Genomic DNA, 18,060 nt, shown 5'->3' with positions numbered 1-18,060 from the left:
GACTCATCTGATGATGAATGTAATGAGGACATTTAATGTATCTCTCTACACATGTTCACACACACACACACACACACACACACACACACACACACACACTATTAATAGATAATACATAATATACATAATAACACTTGATAATACACATAATACTTGCATATCAAAACATCAAATGTTTTTCAATGATAAATGTTTTGAATTGGACTTTTAATATTAGAATCAGTTCAGTTGTACTGAATGTTATTTTTCATATTATACGATATTTCATATTGTAAGGGGCTTGAATCTGAGTTCAATAAACAGAATACTCTGTTTATATTTTTGTCTGAATTGGTTGCATGTTTTCATATAGGGAGCTACCTTAACAGCACTGAATACTTGAGTGCTACTGTAGAGATACATTATATGCTGCCATTCATAATTAAATCTAGATCTTCCAAACTTTAAAGGAACAGTCCACCGTATTTCCATAATGAAATATGCTCTTATCTGAATTGAGACGAGCTGCTCCGTACCTATCCAAGCTTTGCGCGACCTCCCAGTCAGTCAGACGCAGTCAGACGCGCTGTCACTCCTGTTAGCAATGTAGCTAGGCTCAGTATAGCCAACGGTATTTTTTGGGGCTGTAGTTAGATGTGACCAAACTCTTCCGCGTTTTTCCTGTTTACATAGGTTTATATGACCAGTGATATGAAACAAGTTCAGTTACACAAATTGAAACGTAGCGATTTTCTATGCTATGGAAAGTCCGCACTATAATGGCAGGCATACTAACACCTTCTGCGCGCTTCGGCAGCGCATTGATACGGAGCTCAGATATCAATGCGCTGCCGAAGTACGCAGAAGGTGTTAGTACGCCTGTCACTACATTGCTAACAGGAGTGACAGCGCGTCTGACTGCGTCTGACTGACTGGGAGGTCACGCAAAGCTTGGATAGGTACGGAGCAGCTCGTCTCAATTCAGATAAGAGCATACCGTAAAATACCAAATAATAGCCCGGGCGATTATTTGTCTCAATCACGTAAGAGACCCGGCGCGTATTAGAGACTAGGCGGCTATTTGGAACAGGCGATTAATTCCTTCTTCACAAGCACCTTCCCCAAAATCTACCTCAAAACGGGGAAAAAATCATTCTCAGATAGGCCTACTTTTAACCAGTATAACTTACAGTTTGTTTAGAGTTAGATTACAGATAGCACGGTGCCGACTTCGGGGAATTTTGAAGACGCAGAATGCATCTTCGCATGGCACAGTCGGGGTGGATAAAGGATAAATCACACACCTTTTCCTGTTAATGACTAGTTAAGCGCATGCTTTACAAAATAATCAAGAAACCACACCATTGTCTGTGCGCAGCACTGTGATTTAATTACTCTGCAAAGTTATGGTCACTTGCTATCACCCTCACCCATGCAGCCTCCACCCTTTGCGCTTCGCGATGTCTGTCAATCTGAAATTGCATGGAGGGCGCGACGTTGAAGCAACATAATTAGGGTGCGAAGTGTCAAACCAAAGGGTTTTTTCTTATGCTGAAAAATAAGTGACCTGCAGTGGCTACATACTGTCATCTTGCATTCTCACGTTTCTCTCCAAGACGTCTCCCTATTTGGCCGATATGAGCCTATTCCCCGAGTGAGTTGGTACGGTGGCTCGACCCCGTAGAAAACTTAAAGTTGGGATGAAAGTTAGTTGAATAGGTTACTGACTTGTAGGCCTACATGTTGCCTGCCTGCCTGACGCGTGCTTCTGCCCAACTTGCACGACAGATTACTTGTTGAAAAGGCCCCTTGGATTAGATTGGCCGCGAGCAGACTGAAATGCATGTTAGAACGCTCTCACCTTTTTTGTAAAGCGTCTTCCAGATCCGAATGGGTAAGGGCAAGTGAAATGGTATAAGGTCTTTAATAAAACTCAGTGTGTGCTTTGACGCATGCATTCGGCAATTTAGGTCGTTTAACAGAAGCAGCAGTCCAACCTTGGAAACCCGCAGTCCTCAATGTCACCACACACGCTGGCTTTCGTTGGGTGAATACCCCAAAGGGGTGGCTAAGACATCTGTCAAAAGTTACGGAGTTGCATTCCTCAAGAAATATTACGGTAGACCAAGATTATAACATTGAAATGGCATGTTTATTATCACGTAACAAAATGTTGTAAACAGTATTACAGAAATAATTTCATTCATTCATTCATTCATTCATATTGTTTCGGTAGAAAACTATGCAATGCAAAATCGTTTAAACACCAGAAAACCAGAAAAGTGCTGGGCCTCAAGATTCTAGATAGAACGTTCGGACGCTTTTTTTTTTTTTTTTTTTAGACCCCGGCGAGTATTCGGAACCGGCCTTTATTTGTCACAACACACGCGTACACCCGGCCGTTAAAGGGAACTCGGCGGTTAATTGGAACTCGGCTATTATTTGGTATTTTACGGTATTTCATTATGGAAATACGGTGGACTCTTCCTTTAACGTATCATGAATAAAAAACTGCGATTTCCTGGCAACAAAATTGTGGCTAGTGAAAAGGCTGAATGGCTAGTGACTCGGGAAAACCACTAGCCGCAGTGGCCGGTGAGCAAAAAAGTTAATGTAAAGCCCTGTGTTGAATGTACGTGGCCTTCAGGCGGCACTACCTGACAAACCCTCATGTTAATGTGACAAATATAGCCACATGGGCTCGGGAGTACTTCAGAAAACTGTTGTCACTTAACCCCTTCAGACATAATGTGTACAATTGTACACATGACGTTCCATAGCATGAAGTTCCATAGCATTTTTCCTTGTGTCTGAAGGGGTTATCACAGTCTGCCGCTGCATCCAGAAATGCAACCTGAAACTGTATTTACACAAGGAGGAAGCCATTCATCAATTCTATGCAGAACCACTGCCGATTTCTCTGGGCCTGAACTCATCTCTGGTGGATTGAAAGACAGTGGAAATGTGTGCTGTGGTTAGATGAGTCCACATTTCAGCTTGTTTTCGGGAAAACTGGACATCAAGTTATCTGTACCAAAAGTGAACACGACCATCCAGTTTGTTATCAGAGAAAGGTGCAAAAGTCAGCCTCTGTGATGGTATGGGGGTACATCAGTGCCCACGGCATGGGTGAGTTGCATATGTGTGAAGGTACCATTGATATACTGGGGAATATACTGGGATTTTAGAGAGACATATTCAGCAAGGCAATGTCCCTTCTTGGGAAGTCCATGCTTATTTCAGCAGGACAATGCCAGGTCTCATTCTGCATGGGCTACAACAGCGTGGCTTCGTAGACACAAAGTGCATGTGCTTGACTGGCCTGCTGCCAGTCCACACCTGTCTCCTATTGAGAATGTATGGTGCATCATGAAATGGAGAATCAAACAACAGTGACCACGGACTGTTGAGCAGCTGAAGTCTTGTATCAAGCAAGAATGGATAAATAATCCAATTGCAAAACTGCAACAATTAGTTCCCATGCAATTGAAAAGTGTTATTAAAAGGAAAGGTGACGTAATACAACGGTAATAATGCCTCTGTCCCAACTTTTTTTATTGTGTTGCAGGCATCAAATTCTAACTTAATTGTATTTTGTAAATATAAACAAAGTTGGTCAGTAAAACTATTGAAAATCTTTTCTTTGTATTTTTGTCAATTAAATAAAGGTTCATGTGAATTAAAAATCACAGATTGGTTTTTTGTTTGTTTGTTGTTGTTGATTATGCATTATGCATTTTGGAAATGGGGTTAGCATATGGAAATGGGGTTAGTACTTTTGCCAGTCCAAAAAGACTAAATTCTTAATAGCTGTTTTTACAGTTTAATTATATCTCTGCTACTAATGGTGTAAATGTCCCTGAGAGTGGGTGGAACACTGAAGCACAGGCAGGCGAGTAGTGGTCATAAATTCACTCGTTTTTATTCTATTACCCAGCTTTTCAGCTTTGTCTAATGTGTGTCACTACACACACACACACACACACACACACACACACACACACACACACACACCTGAATGCTCCAGTTGGGAGGTAAACGCCACCTCTTCACTCTCTCCTTCCTTATCAGCCCTCAGCCATTACTGCAAAACACACACATACAGCATCAATTAACCACAGGTGTAATCATTTTGCCACTCACCTTCCCTGGCCTCGCCCTCCATTCACAAACCGGCGCTTGACCACACCCCCATTGCCACAAATGGACTTTATTTATATTTCTACTTTTTTTTTAAGTTTATACAATTTTTTATATTTCATGTTTTTATTATAACTATGGAGAATCATTGTATTATAACTGCAGAATACATTTTTGTTCTTTGTCTTTTGTACTTCATGATAGAAAGAAGTGAAAATGAAGGTCAGAACCATCAAGCACAATTTCTGCAACACTACTGAACACTTGTTTGAAGTATAACAAAGGCAGCTTACCTTCCATGTCATGTCCACATTGTGTAAAAATTATTTGGAAGTGATCAGATATGTGATGAATGAGAATGAGAACTAATACTGCAGGGAAAATTACATCAGCCGATGAAGGCACGTTGCTCTACCTGTCTCTTTCACCTTTTTACTTTATAGTACTCCGGCTCATAACACCTTCCTCTCAGCCTGGGTCTCTACAGGCATGCATGCTAATCACAGCCCATACGGCCCAATTTGCACTGGCCAATTTGCAGGTGTCGCTTTAGATTTGCTAGAAGAAAGCGGTGGTGCAGTGCTCAGAGCCTCCTGAAATTATCTGTCCAGGGTGATGAAACAGGCTTTCACATAAGACCTGCACACTCTACTCACACACAGACATACAGTATGTATTAATACACTTTTATGTTCTTACATGTGAATACACACACAGACACACAAAAGTGTGCAGATTATGTTTCCTCTTCTGCACAGATGCTCAAAACCCTAGAGGGTTGGAGAGAATCTGCTCAGATGCTCAGACAATGATGTGAAAGGCCTTAATTAGCTGTTGAGCACAGCAGTGGAAGACATTTTTTCTGGATTGCTGTCTTTTGTGCTAATGCTAAGTTGTTCACTCATAAAGTGCACAGACACGGATTAGAGGGCCAGAACATAGATGCCAAGAAGAGGAAATGAAACAGTTAGACATGTCTCTTTAGTGCACTTGATTGAAACATAGAGTCTGTGTGTATGTGTGTGGGAGTATGAATGGGAAAAGAATGGAAGGTGACTTTGGCTTTTCAGTTTTTCAGTTGCATTAATGAACGCTTCCTCTCTCTCTCTCTCTCTCTCTCTCTCTCTCTCTCCTTCACTTTTCACTCTCCCTGCAGACACTGAGGGTTGTGATCATAACTGGAGGAAGTTCCACGGTCATTGTTACAGATACTTTATTCACCGACTCAACTGGGAAGATGCGGAGAAAGATTGTAGAGAGCACAATGGCCACCTGGCTAGCATTCACACCAGAGAAGAGCAGGACTTCATCAACAGTTAGTCACTCTGTACATTTAACAAACTGTGTAATGCTTTTGCAGGACATCCAGTAAACACTTTATACATGTTTTAGAAAAGTGCTAACTGGTGGTTAATTAATTTTTTCTGAGCCCTCAGTCTGATAATTTAAATTACTGGTTTGGTATCCCAATAGATTCAGTGGATAGAAAATGCAGACTGAAGAATTTTAAAATAAACAAATTAACTTGAATATTTACAGAATGGTAGAATTTGCTTGTGGTGCTGGGCAAAGAAATAAAAAAAAAGACATAAAAGGCAAGATTTGTGCTAAATTATACAGTCTATATCTGCAGGTAAATAGTATATGAACTGTATGTATTTCCAAAATATGACTAACAAAATTTAATTTGTGTTTTACCCAATAGGACTGAATACTCCAGGTCACTACACAGCCCACGAATTATGTCTGATCGCATTGCAAGCAAACATGTTGGTTAATGAGTTAAAAGATGAGTGTATCTGTGAAAAGATATCTCTGCCATTTTCTCTTCTAAATTTTTAGTTACAAATCATTACATGGCAAAGAATAATTAAACCTCCTTTTTGGAGAGCTTTATCGATATATTCTGCTTTAAAAAATGTCAAACGTTTATATATAGGCAAATGTGGAGTTGCTAAATCCTTAGAGATTATGTTTTGATAGTGGGCATAAATGTAAAGCATCAAAGGGAGAAAAACCATGAAAGAACCATGAAAAAGAAAGTGAACATGCAGATTTGAAATGAGAATTGCAAATGGTGTTAAAAGCATTTATACTGCTGACTATGTTGTAAATTAATTGGTTTTAATAGAGTAATATTTTTTAATAGATTTGGGTGAATGTCTGTGGAGTTTATATGCTTATAAAAAAGCAGTGTTTGACAAATAGGAGCATGATTCTACAGCACATTCTATAGTTAGTGTGGATTTAAACATTGGTTAAAATAGACATTTGTGCAGAACTAAAAGCTTTCTGTGTGAAATCACTTTTATTAAAATTTGTTCTATCATATGTAATAATATTCTCCAATGTACAATCCTGCCTGTAATATAGTGGGATATATAGAATACATGATTACATTGTGCATGTGTTACCAAGCCAGTATACATTTGATGACATTATAGAGACAATTGCTGGTCACCACTGTTTCAAACACACATTTTCTTCACATAGAGGAACATCAATTTTATCCCAAAAAGTCCATAATTTTCTCCCTTATTTAGACTTGGCCAGTTCCCAGCTCTCCCCTATCATATGATTGCTACCACCCAAGGAGGGTTATGACGCTCACATATTTTTTCCAAGACATGTGAAGCCAGCCAACTGTATCTTTCTGAATGGCTGCTCATGCAGCATCAAAGAACAATATAACACTTGGAGGAAAGCTCTGTCCAAACTCTTCCACATACTGTACATGAGCTCACAGGCACCCAAGATTAGCTAGTGTTGCCGTGACTGACTGAGGGAGAGAGTATGCCATCCCTCCCATCGAGACAGCATGGCCAGTTTTGCTCTCTTGGACTCCCAGCCACAACTGGCTGTGGCATTTTCAAGAATCGAACTCGCCGTCTCTGAAAGATAGGCCAAATGCTTCTCTGTTGCAGCACTCAGGAACCCGAAAGGTGTGTTTAATCATCTTGAAAACACTAGTCTCTACACCTTCAATAAAACAAGCTCAGCCATTAGGAAGATTAAAGGTCCTTATAATGATGTTCATCTGCAACACAATGACTGAGAATCTCCTTTCTCCAAAACCCTTCATCACTTTATGGGGACTGGGTAAACTTGCTTGTGATAACATAAGTATGTAACACTTATGTATTATTGGCAGCCAGTGTTTATGTGTTAGCAGTAGGCAGTAGTGCATGCTTTAAGGTCTGAATAATGTTTGAGATTGGAAAGATCCAGGTTTGGGCTTGTGAGTAATCATGGAGTATGGACTTCACACTACGTTCAGACTGCAACCTGAAACGACCCATATCCGATTTGTTGTGAAATCCGATTTTTTTGTTAGGCCGTTCACATTACCAATTATATGAGACTTGTATGCGATCTCCAATATGAACGGAAAACGACCCAAAAGTGTCCCGCATGCGCAAATTGACACGTAATAAGCACATCTACGTAATACGTAAAGAAAAAAAAAGCGCACTCTTCAAGTTTGCAAGTAAAGCATGGAGATGAGGCGAGACCTGGCGATGTGATTTTTGTGGCGGCGGCAGAACTCACACAATAATCTGATTAATGTGGGCAGCAGACTAATGAGACCGAAGGTGTCAAATTACTGGAAATTTCCAGAACAATCTTATAATCTTGTAATACAGGATGGTTTAAGTTATAAATTAGTTATATAAACTGTTTTATTTAATCAGGCTAACAGATCAACATCCAGGTCCCTACCAAGTCCACCATTAGCTTGATCAATTCTATAAAAGTCTATTTAAATTCTGAAAACTGTACAAATGTTGTTGTTTTCCACCAAAGAGGCGGGATTAGCCAACGCAGAATAGTGACGTTTGTCTCTTGTTGATGACGTGTAGGTCGCATGAATGCGACCTGTCCGGTCAGACTGCAGTCGCATGTGAAAATAACAGATATGCATCGGAATTAGGACCACATATCCAAGCGGCCTGGGTCGCATGTGAAAGAAATCGGATCTGTGTCGTTCAGATTGTCAATAACAAATCGGATACAGGTCGCATATGGGCAAAAAAATCGGATATGGGTCGTTTCAGGGTGCAGTCTGAACGTAGTCTCAGTGTGTGTATTTGACTCTTGATTTCACAGCAATCCCTTTTCATTGGGAAATTACAAGATTGAATCCTGATAAATCTGTGAGGATATAACTTGGCCCTGCTTGCTGGGCGGAAAGAATGGCGTTCCTCTTTCTTGTCAAATGCTAGGCAATCTCACATGTGAAAGCTCCTCCAGGTGTCTTTAGCTGCCCGATGATGTTGCATTGCAATTTGAACATGTGTTGGAGGAAACAACCCCTCACCCTCCTAGAGTCAATCAGTAGGACAGACTCAGCTATGGCCCTTTTCCACTACCCTTTTTCAGCTCACTTCAGCCCAACACGACTCGCGTTTCGACTACCTCAGAGTGGCGCGACTGGGCTCGCTTCAGCCTTACTCAGCACCCAAAACTCGCACGGTTTTGGAGTGGGGCTGAAGTGAGCCAAACCGAGCCGAGTGGGGCTAGGGGCGTGAGGAGACACTCCCCTGTGCACTGATTGGTGAGGAGGAGTGTCCTCACATGCCCACACATGCCCCGCGAGCACGCTGGGATCTGTAAACACCGTAAACCCGGAAGAAGAAGAATTATGAATTATGAGAATTTATGAAGCCTTATGCGCCTCGCCTCATCTATATGCTCTTGCCAGTATCTGTTGGCATTGTCGGTGACAACAAGCCACAGCACCAAGACCAGCAACACTAACGACTCCATGTCCTCCATGTTTATTGTTTACTATCCGGGTCGTGAGACTACCGCTTAAAAGGTCACTGATGTCACTGTTTGTGCCGCCTAACGACATCACGTGACGTCCACCCACTTTCGCTAACTCCACCCAATGTGTCCACCCACTTCCAGCCAGCACGGTTCAGCGCGGTTGTAGTCGAAATGCAACCCCAACAGCCCCACTCAGCTCGACTCAGCCCAACTCGGCACCGCACGGCTCAGCCCAACTCAGCCGCGTTGGTAGTGGAAAAGCGGCACTAGTATGGGCAGTGACTAAATTGGGAGAAAAGTGGGTTTTAAAAAGTTTAATAACCGAGATTGACGACCAAATGAGTGGTTACAGTGGTGTAGTGGTTAGCACTGTTGCCTCACAGCAAGAAGGTTCTGGGTTCGAGCCCAGCGGCCGACGAGGGCCTTTCTGTGTAGAGTTTGCATGTTCTCCCCGTGTCTGCGTGGGTTTCCTCCGGGTGCTTCAGTTTCCCCCACAGTCCAAAGACATGCAGGTTAGGTTAATTGGTGGCTCTAAATTGACCGTAGGTGTGAATGTGAGTGTGAATGGTTGTTTGTCTCTGTGTCAGCCCTGTGATGACCTGGCGACTTGTCCAGGGTGTACCCCGCCTCTCGCCCATAGTCAGCTGGGATAGGCTCCAGCTTGCCTGTGACCCTGTACAGGATAAGCGGCTACAGATAATGGATGGATGGATGGATGGATGGAGTACCAAATGAGAAATCTGCTTTTGGTTGACTTTGTATATTGTTTGGTTTGATCTTGTTTTGAACTTTTTGATCTTTTATTAACAGGTATGAGCCATGAGAACACTTGGATCGGTCTTAATGACAGAACAGTGGAGGAGGATTTCCATTGGACTGATAACATGGATCTGGTGAGACGAGGCAAAGCTCACTTGTCTGTCACTAGATGTTTCCATCTAATTTGTTTGAGTGGCATATTCCTTTGTCAGGTTTGGGTTGGTTTTTTTGTTATTATTCAATTGCCTTTTTTGATGAGTAGTCTGCTGACTGCAGAAAGCTAGACAGCTAGCTGAATGTTTCTAAAATAACTCAAAAGGTTGGGTCAAGATGCAAGACAGCTGCAATGTTTAAACAAAAACTGCGTACGGTGGGATTTTTCTGTTCTTTTGCAGTTTAAATAGCACAGCTCTCAGTTAGTATATGCTCTGAGACAAATTACACCTCAAAATATTTACTCTCCAAACTTTGTAAAGCCAGTAAACTTGTTTATATCCAAGGCCTCAAATCCATTTGCTCTATCTGCAAATGAATTTGTAATATGCTTGATGTGTGGCAGGATATGTTAACTGGATTCTGTTTGTGTCTGAAATATTCCTGTGCCTCCTGCAGCAATATGAGAACTGGAGGGAGAACCAGCCTGATAATTTCTTTGCGGGAGGAGAGGACTGTGTGGTGATGATCGCCCATGAGAATGGCAAATGGAACGACGTGCCCTGCAACTATAAGCTGCCCTATATCTGCAAGAAAGGCACAGGTGTGTGAGAGAGAGAAGGGGAGCAAGAGAATGGAAAGATGTGTGTTTGGCATTCTGTTTGCTCATATGTGTGTTGTGTTTCATTTATGAATTTCTGCATTCCATACATTAACATATATGAGCCTTCAAGACACTTTCGGACACTTGTAGCAATGGTATCAACTTATATTAATGCTACTTGCATACATCAAATTGAACTCATGTCTCATTTTATCGTATCTCATATCCTCGATCACCCTTAATCATTCATCTTCCACCTGGAGAGTGTGAATTCAGCTTTCTATTCTTCCTTCTGCTGTGCCTCTTCAGATAAAAGTCAGTCCCAGAGGCAGTGAAGGTGTGCTAGAGACTTTATCAGGAGGGCAGTTTTTAAAGGCTTCATTATAACATGAAGTAGTTTATGGTCCTTCTGTAATACCACTGGTGCTTCAGTTCATTCCTTTGTGGGCCAATTATACTCACGTTGTCTGTCTGAAGATTTGCATATGGAGCAGACAAAGCTTGCAGAATAGCCCAGTTTGGCTGCCTAGCTGGATTGTGAATGGTTATTCTGATTGCTTACAAAATTTTTTACAAATGGTGCTCATGCACAGCTACACTAGTACTGGCTCACCTTTTCCTGATGGCTGAATCTTAGTTTAGGGATGGACAAATCGTAAATTCATTAGCTAGCCCACCAGGCTAGTGAAAGCGCCAATGTGCTGTTCAGTCACATGGTATGTCCGTTTGCCCAACGGCCCAATTAACTAGGCTAAATAGTGACGTCTTACATAATTGAACTCAAAAGTACGACTATGAAAAATAAGCAAGCATTTGAACATCCAGGATGGACAACTTCATGTAGCCAAAGTCTTTATCCTGTGTGATGAATATCTTTATGCCCTCAACAAAAAGGCAGAAAGTCTTTAGCTAACATTTCAGCTGTGAGCTGTGATGTTCTATTGATGCACACTGACATTATTTGAGTCAGTCTAGTGAGTCAGACCAGTGACTCGCTCAATTAAATTTTGAAAAATGTGAAGTTTTGTGCTGTGCTGTGCTGTACTGTATATTTTTCACTCTTGTTACTGTTCAAGCTTATTAATATAGCTAGTAAAAGTAGTTCATACCAACAGCCACATTACATCATCAGTTTGTATGCATAGTGCATATATAAACCAAAAGGAGCATGTTATATTTAAACAAACATTTCATGCTAACTTTTTTCTTTTTGGAAATTTTTCTGGGGGTTGGGTGAGTGAATTAAAAAAAAAACCTGGTGAACATTATATCAACAATTCATGTGACTGAAAAATTGATAGCTATGGAATCTACTGTCATCGTCATAAAAGGATATTTGAAGTGAAGTTTATAGGTGGAGTTGATGTGTTTGTTTATGTCTGCATAATTTTAAAATTAATATGAATAAACAGGTCCGGGGTGAATCATTTAGGAAGTGTGTATAGATTTGTAGATTGTCCCCTCCTTGAATCGCCACCTTAACGTGGTGGAGGGGTTTGAGTGCCTCAGGGATTCTAGGAGCTATGTTGTCAGGGCAATTGCCCCTGGTAGGGTCTCCCAATGCAAACAGATCCTAGATGAGAGGTCAGACGAAGAGTGGTTCAAAAAGGACCCTTATGAAAGAAAAAACAGGTATCCGAGTACCCTTGCCCGGACCAGGGATACAGGGGCCCCACCCTGGAGCCAGGTCTGGGGGAGGGGCTCGTTGGTGAACGCCTGGTGGTTGGGCCTATATCCGTGGGGCCGGGCCCAGCCCGAATGAGCAACATGGAACCACTCTCCTGTGGACCCACCACCCACAGGAGGTGCTGTAAGGGTCCGGTGCACTGTGGATCAGGTGGCAGCCAAAGGCGGAGGCCCTGGCATACTGATCCCTGGCTGACAAAACTGGCTTTTGGGACATGGAATGTCACCTCTCTGGTGGGAAAGGAGCCTGAGCTTGTGCGTGAGGTTGAGCGGTACCAACTAGATATAGTTGGGCTCACCTCAACGCATAGCTTGGGCTCTGGAACCAATTTCCTGGAGAGGGGTTGGACTCTCTTCTATGCTGGAGTTGCCAAGGGTGAGCGGGGCTGGGCAGGGGTGGGGCTATTGGTAGCCCCCCAGTTTGGCGCGCTAACATCAGAGTTCTCCCCAGTGAACGAGAGGGTCGTTTCCCTGTGCTGTCGGGTCGGGGAACAGTCGCTGACTATCATTTACGCTTATGCGCCAAATGGTAGTTCGGAGTACCCAGCCTTCTTGGAGTCCTTGAGTGGGGTGCTAGACAGTGCACCACAAGGGGACTCCATTGTTTTACTGGGGGACTTCAATGCTCACGTGGGCAATGACAGTGAGACCTGGAGGGGTGTGATTGGGAGGAACGGCCTGCCTGATCTGAACCCGAGTGGTGTTCAGATGTTGGACTTTTGTGCCATGCACAGTTTGGCCATAACAAACACCATGTTTGAGCATAAGGGTGTCCATAAGTGCATGTGGCATGAGGACACTCTAGGCCGCAAATCGATGATTGACTTTGTAGTCATTTTATCTGATCTATGACCATATTTCTTGGACACTTGGGTGAAGAGAGGAGCAGAGCTGTCAACTGATCACTACCTGGTGGCGAGCTGGATCAGATGGCGGGGGAGGAGGCTGGACAGACCGGGCAGGCCCAAACGAGTAGTGAGGGTATGCTGGGAACGTCTGGCGGAGGCTCCCATCCATCGTATCTTCAACTGTCACACCCAGCAAAGCTTCAGCTGCTTACCGGGGGAGGATGGGGACATTGAGTACAAGTGGACCACGTTCTGCACCTCCACTGCTGAGGTGGCCGTGCAGAGCTGTGGCTGCAAGGTTGTTGGTGCCTGTCGTGGCGGTAATCCCACTGGTGGACACCTGTGGTGAGGGGAGCCGTCAAGCTGAAGAAGGAGTCCTATCAGGCTTGGTTAGCCTGTGGGTCTCCAGAGGCAGCTGACAGATACTGACGGGCCAAGCGGAATGCGGCTCTGGCAGTCACTGAAGCAAAAACTCGGGTGTGGGAGGAGTTCGGAGAGGCCATGGAAAGTGACTTTCGGTCGGCCTCGAAGAGATTCTGGCAAACCATCCGGCGGCTCAGGAAAGGAAAACAGTGTTCTGTCCCTACTGTTTACAGCGAGGGACAGAGCACTGTTGACCTCAACTGGGGACATCATCCAACAGTGGAAGGAATACTTTGAGGATCTCCTCAATCCCACCTTCATGTTGTCCGAGGAGGATGCAGAGTCTGAGGGTGCTTGGGAGGATTCGCCTATCACAGGGGCTGAGGTTGCCGAGATGGTTAAAAAGCTCCTCGGTGGCCAGGCTCCGGGGGTGGATGAGGTTCATCCTTAGTTCCTGAAGGCACTGGATGTTGTTGGGCTGCCTTGGCTGACACGCCTCTTCAACATTGCGTGGAGGTTGGGGACAGTGCCTCTGGATTGGCAGACTGGGGTGGTGGTCCCTCTTTTTAAAAAGGGGAACCGGAGAGTGTGTTCCAACTATAGGGAGATCACACTTCTCAGCCTCCCTGGGAAAGCCTATGCTGGGGTGCCAGAGAGGAGACTCTGGTCAATAGTCGAACCTCGGATTCAGGAGGAACAATGCGGTTTTCATCCTGGTCGTGGAACACTGGACCAGCTCTTTACCCTTGCAAGGGTACTGGACGGTGCATGGGAGTTTGCCCAATCGGTCTACATGTGTTTTGTGGACCTGGAGAAGGCTTATGACCATGTCCCTCGTGGTATTCTGTGGGGGGTGCTTCGGGAGTATGGGGTTCAGGGCCCACTACTGCAGGCCATTCGGTCCCTGTATGACCGGAGCAGGAGTTTGGTTTGCATTGCTGACAGTAAGTCGGACTCATTCCCGGTGCACGTTGGACTCCGCCGGGGCTGTCCTTTGTCACCGGTTCTGTTCATAACTTTTATGGACAGAATTTCTAGGCACAGCCAAGGGGCGGAGGGTGTCTGGTTTGTTGGCATCTGGATCACGTCTCTGCTTTTTACGGATGATGTGGTCCTGTTGGCTTCATCAATCTGTGACTTACAGCATGCTCTGGGACGGTTTGCAGCCGAGTGCGAAGCGGCTAGGATGAGGATCAGCACCTCCAAGTCCGTGGCCATGGCGCTCAGCCGGAAACAGGTGGAGTACCTACTCCAGGTCAAGGGGGAGTTGCTACCTAAAGTGGAGTTTAAGTATCTCGGGGTTTTGTTCACGAGTGAGGGTAAGGGGGAGCAGGAATTGGACAGAAGGATCAGGGCAACGTCAGCAGTGATGCGGACGCTAAACCGGTCTGTTTTGGTAAAGAGAGAGCTGAGCCAAAAGGCAAAGCTCTCAATTTACTGGTCCATCTACGTTCCCAGTCTCACCTATGGTCACGAGCTATGGGTAGTGACCGAAAGAATGAGATCGCGGATACAAGCAGTAGAAATGAGTTTTCTCTGCAGGGTGGCTGGGCTCTCCCTTAGAGACAGGGTGAGAAGCTTGGTCATTCGGGAGAGACTCGGAGTAGAATCGCTGCTCCTCCACATCGAAAGGAGTCAGTTGAGGTGATTTGGGCACCTTGTTAGGATGTCCCCTGGACGCCTCCCAAGGGAGGTTTTCTGGGCATGCCCCACCGGGAGGAGACCTCGGGGCAGACCCAGGACACACTGGAGAGATTACATTTCTCAGCTGGCCTGGGAACGCCTCAGTATTCCCCCGGAAGAGCTGGTGGAGGTGGCCGGGGAGAAGGAAGTCTGGGCTGCTCTGCTTAGGCTGCTACCCCCGCGACCCGGATCCGGATAAGCAGTAGAAGATGGATGGATGGATGGATGGATGGATGGATGGATATAGATTTGTGCATGGAAGTGTGTAATTTTATAAAACATTCTTTGGAACTTTTAGAACGTAATTTTTTTTTTTAAATCCAAATTTAGGATTGACTTCAGATGTTGCATTCTCTATTCCAAAATTCTGTTTACAATAAATCACAGTCTTCTATCTGGAGATAAGTTCTTGTAAACCTCACAGAACACCAAGTCCACAAGATTTTTACTGTAGTTAGGAGGCTCTGTCTGCCCTTAGGCAGTACTAAACCCTGAGTCAGTAAGGCGATGTCCTACATGTGACTATAATATTAAATCACCTTCTTGGATTTGACAGCACTATAAAGGCAGCAGAAAATGTCTGAAGTGTTTTGCTTGGATCTGCAGGCTTTTAAAAAAAAACACCATGCAGCTTTATTTTACAAAACCCTCCCTGGTGCTGCCGCCATAAATGACTTGGCTGTGAAATTACAGCTTTATTCAAGAGCAACAGTTGGATAGTTGCACCATTCACAATCCTAGGAGAATAAACTCTTTGTAAATGTCTTATTTGTCCAGCAATATCATCCCAGGTAAGGGAAGGAATTGAGTAATGTTTTTGCTAAATGGCAGAATCTGAAAAACTATCTGTCTTTGTCTCATGCTCGCACCTTCAATAATATTGTTTTAGACCTTTGTATTTTGTGCAGCAGTAGGGCTTTTCTAGATGACATTTGCCTGTATGCCTCTCTACAGAGGTGCAAAGCTCTCAGTTCATTCACACATGGAGGTGGTGGAATCTTGAGAATCTAGAGGAGCTGCTGGATGATGCATGTCAACAGCGACTGGCATTGCAGATCTATTTTTTTCTTGTATTTGATTAATCTTGAAGGATTACAGATAACCTTTAGTGTTGATTGTTGTTCTAGAGTTGTTGTGGTTGATAAAGAAAGATTATCTCAAAAGGAACAAATGACACATGAAACGATAACAGTCCAAATGGGTATAAATCCATCATGGTCATAGAATTTAGTAGATTTTCACTGTTTTGCTTCATTGATGTTTGAAAGATACTTGGAGATGTTTGGAAATGATTGTCAGGAAATTACCAGGTAATACATGTGTTCTGTTTGCAAATTAGTTCCCTGTGGTGTGTCTTTTCTCACCACAGCAGACTTGGGTCAGTTTAATTTTGCAGACTCAGTCAAGAGAGACACAGAGTTTAAGCAGCAAGACTGCCATCTAAGGAAAGAGAAAAGAACTACAGCAAGACCTCTTTGAACTGAAATCAAAATGAACCATTCTCATCTTGTTGTTTCATATTTTTGGTCACAAATTGCACAGGTCATCAGTATCAACCACTTTAAAAAAAGAGTCTTTCTGCAATATTCCATCAATGTGCAATTTTTTTTGCCTTATTCTAAATATCTCCAGATAACTGACTACATCACCTTGCACATGTGGGCAGTGACAACAAATATTAAGCAATGACATTGCCATGTTTTACCTTGGGCGGCATGGTGGTGTAGTGGTTAGCAAAAAGGTTGTGGGGCCGAGCCCAGTGGCTGATGGGGGCCTTTCTGGATGGAGTTTGCATGTTCTCCCCGTGTCTGTGCGGGTTTGCTCCGGTTTCCCCCCACAGTCCAAAGACATGCAAGTTAAAGTGCATATCATGGGTAAATTCAGGAGCAAGATCAATGTAATTCTCCTATTTTATATTAAACTTTGGTCAAATATCTGTCACATTTTGCATTTTGTGCAATTTTTTTACCTTGTGCAATACCAGAAAAATTCAGTTGAAATCAAGCCATTTGAGGCGAATTCGTCCGCCTCTGAAAAAACTTGGCATTTGGATTTCCCGGCAAACATTGATTTTCGTGACGTCACGTGCGGGATGCCGCCTTCTGAATCCTACATCAGCGCTGGTTTGTTTATGAGAAAACGACCTGGTGGTTTTCTGCAAATTTCTTCAACGTTATCACGTAATTATTAAAATGGTTAACAGATGTATCGTAGGAGGGAGTAGCAACACCAATCTTGATGGGATTAGTACTCATCGTTTTCCAAAAGACCGGACAATGAGAGAGAAATGGGAGCGCTTCGTGCGAGGCACCCGGAAAAATTGGCTACATGCTACAGACTACAGCATTATTTGCGGTGCTCACTTCACAAGGTTCGACGACTTTGAGAACTATTTGCAGTGGGAAATGGGCTTCGTGAGGCAACTTGATCTGAAAAAACACGCAGTTCCATCTGTCAGAATGCCCAAAGCAACACCGTCTCCATCTGTGTCAGCGTCACCAAAGGAGCCAGCCGTGTTCGTCTCCCCTGACAGAAGGCAAAGTGCCACATCCACTGAGGCCCTCGAAGCCGAGAACCAAGCAGAGCCGAGAAAAAGACCAAGAAAATCGGCAATTCACAAGTTGAGTGTTGCCAGGGTAAGAAATAATTCTGACATCTCATTATATTCTTCTTCCAAAGGTGAAGTAACATTGCGCTCAGGTGACAATTCCATATTTCAATGCAAAATCGCTAGCTGCTAAACTTGGTCTACACAGGCTGTGCACTGAAACCGTGCAAGCTCTCGCAGCCTGCTGGCGGTTCCGCAGGTGACATCACGAATCTGGCTTCAGACTCCCTTGGGATTTTTCCAGACGCATTTTGTCATTTTATTTTTTTCTGCTGTAGACAGATGGCCTTGTATAAAATTACTGTTCTGGATGAGTGTGTAAAGGGACATACTTTCATATAAAAAAAACGAAATTGGTCCAGGATATGCACTTTAAGATAATTGGTGGCTCTAAATTGACTGTAGGTGTGAGCGTGAATTGTTGTTTGTCTCTGTGTGTCAGCCCTGTGATGACCTGGCGATTTGTC

The 18,060-nt window shown here is 43.7% G+C and overlaps 1 protein-coding gene across 1 annotated transcript in view; it reads left to right on the top strand.

The window, feature by feature from the left end:
* Positions 1-18,060, top strand: part of ncanb (neurocan b) — a 177,828-nt gene that overhangs the window by 152,532 nt on the left and 7,236 nt on the right. Inside the window, exons 10-12 of the mRNA XM_060940663.1 lie at positions 5,276-5,434; positions 9,700-9,782; positions 10,261-10,405. Of these exons, the coding sequence (XP_060796646.1) occupies positions 5,276-5,434; positions 9,700-9,782; positions 10,261-10,405 (387 nt within the window). The remainder of the gene's footprint in view (positions 1-5,275; positions 5,435-9,699; positions 9,783-10,260; positions 10,406-18,060) is intronic.

The sequence above is a fragment of the Neoarius graeffei genome, chromosome 15, assembly GCF_027579695.1.
Source record: "Neoarius graeffei isolate fNeoGra1 chromosome 15, fNeoGra1.pri, whole genome shotgun sequence".
Classification (NCBI taxonomy): domain Eukaryota; kingdom Metazoa; phylum Chordata; class Actinopteri; order Siluriformes; family Ariidae; genus Neoarius; species Neoarius graeffei.
The sequence above is the reverse complement of the archived record's forward strand: the minus strand, read 5'-3'. Positions and strand labels throughout refer to the sequence as shown.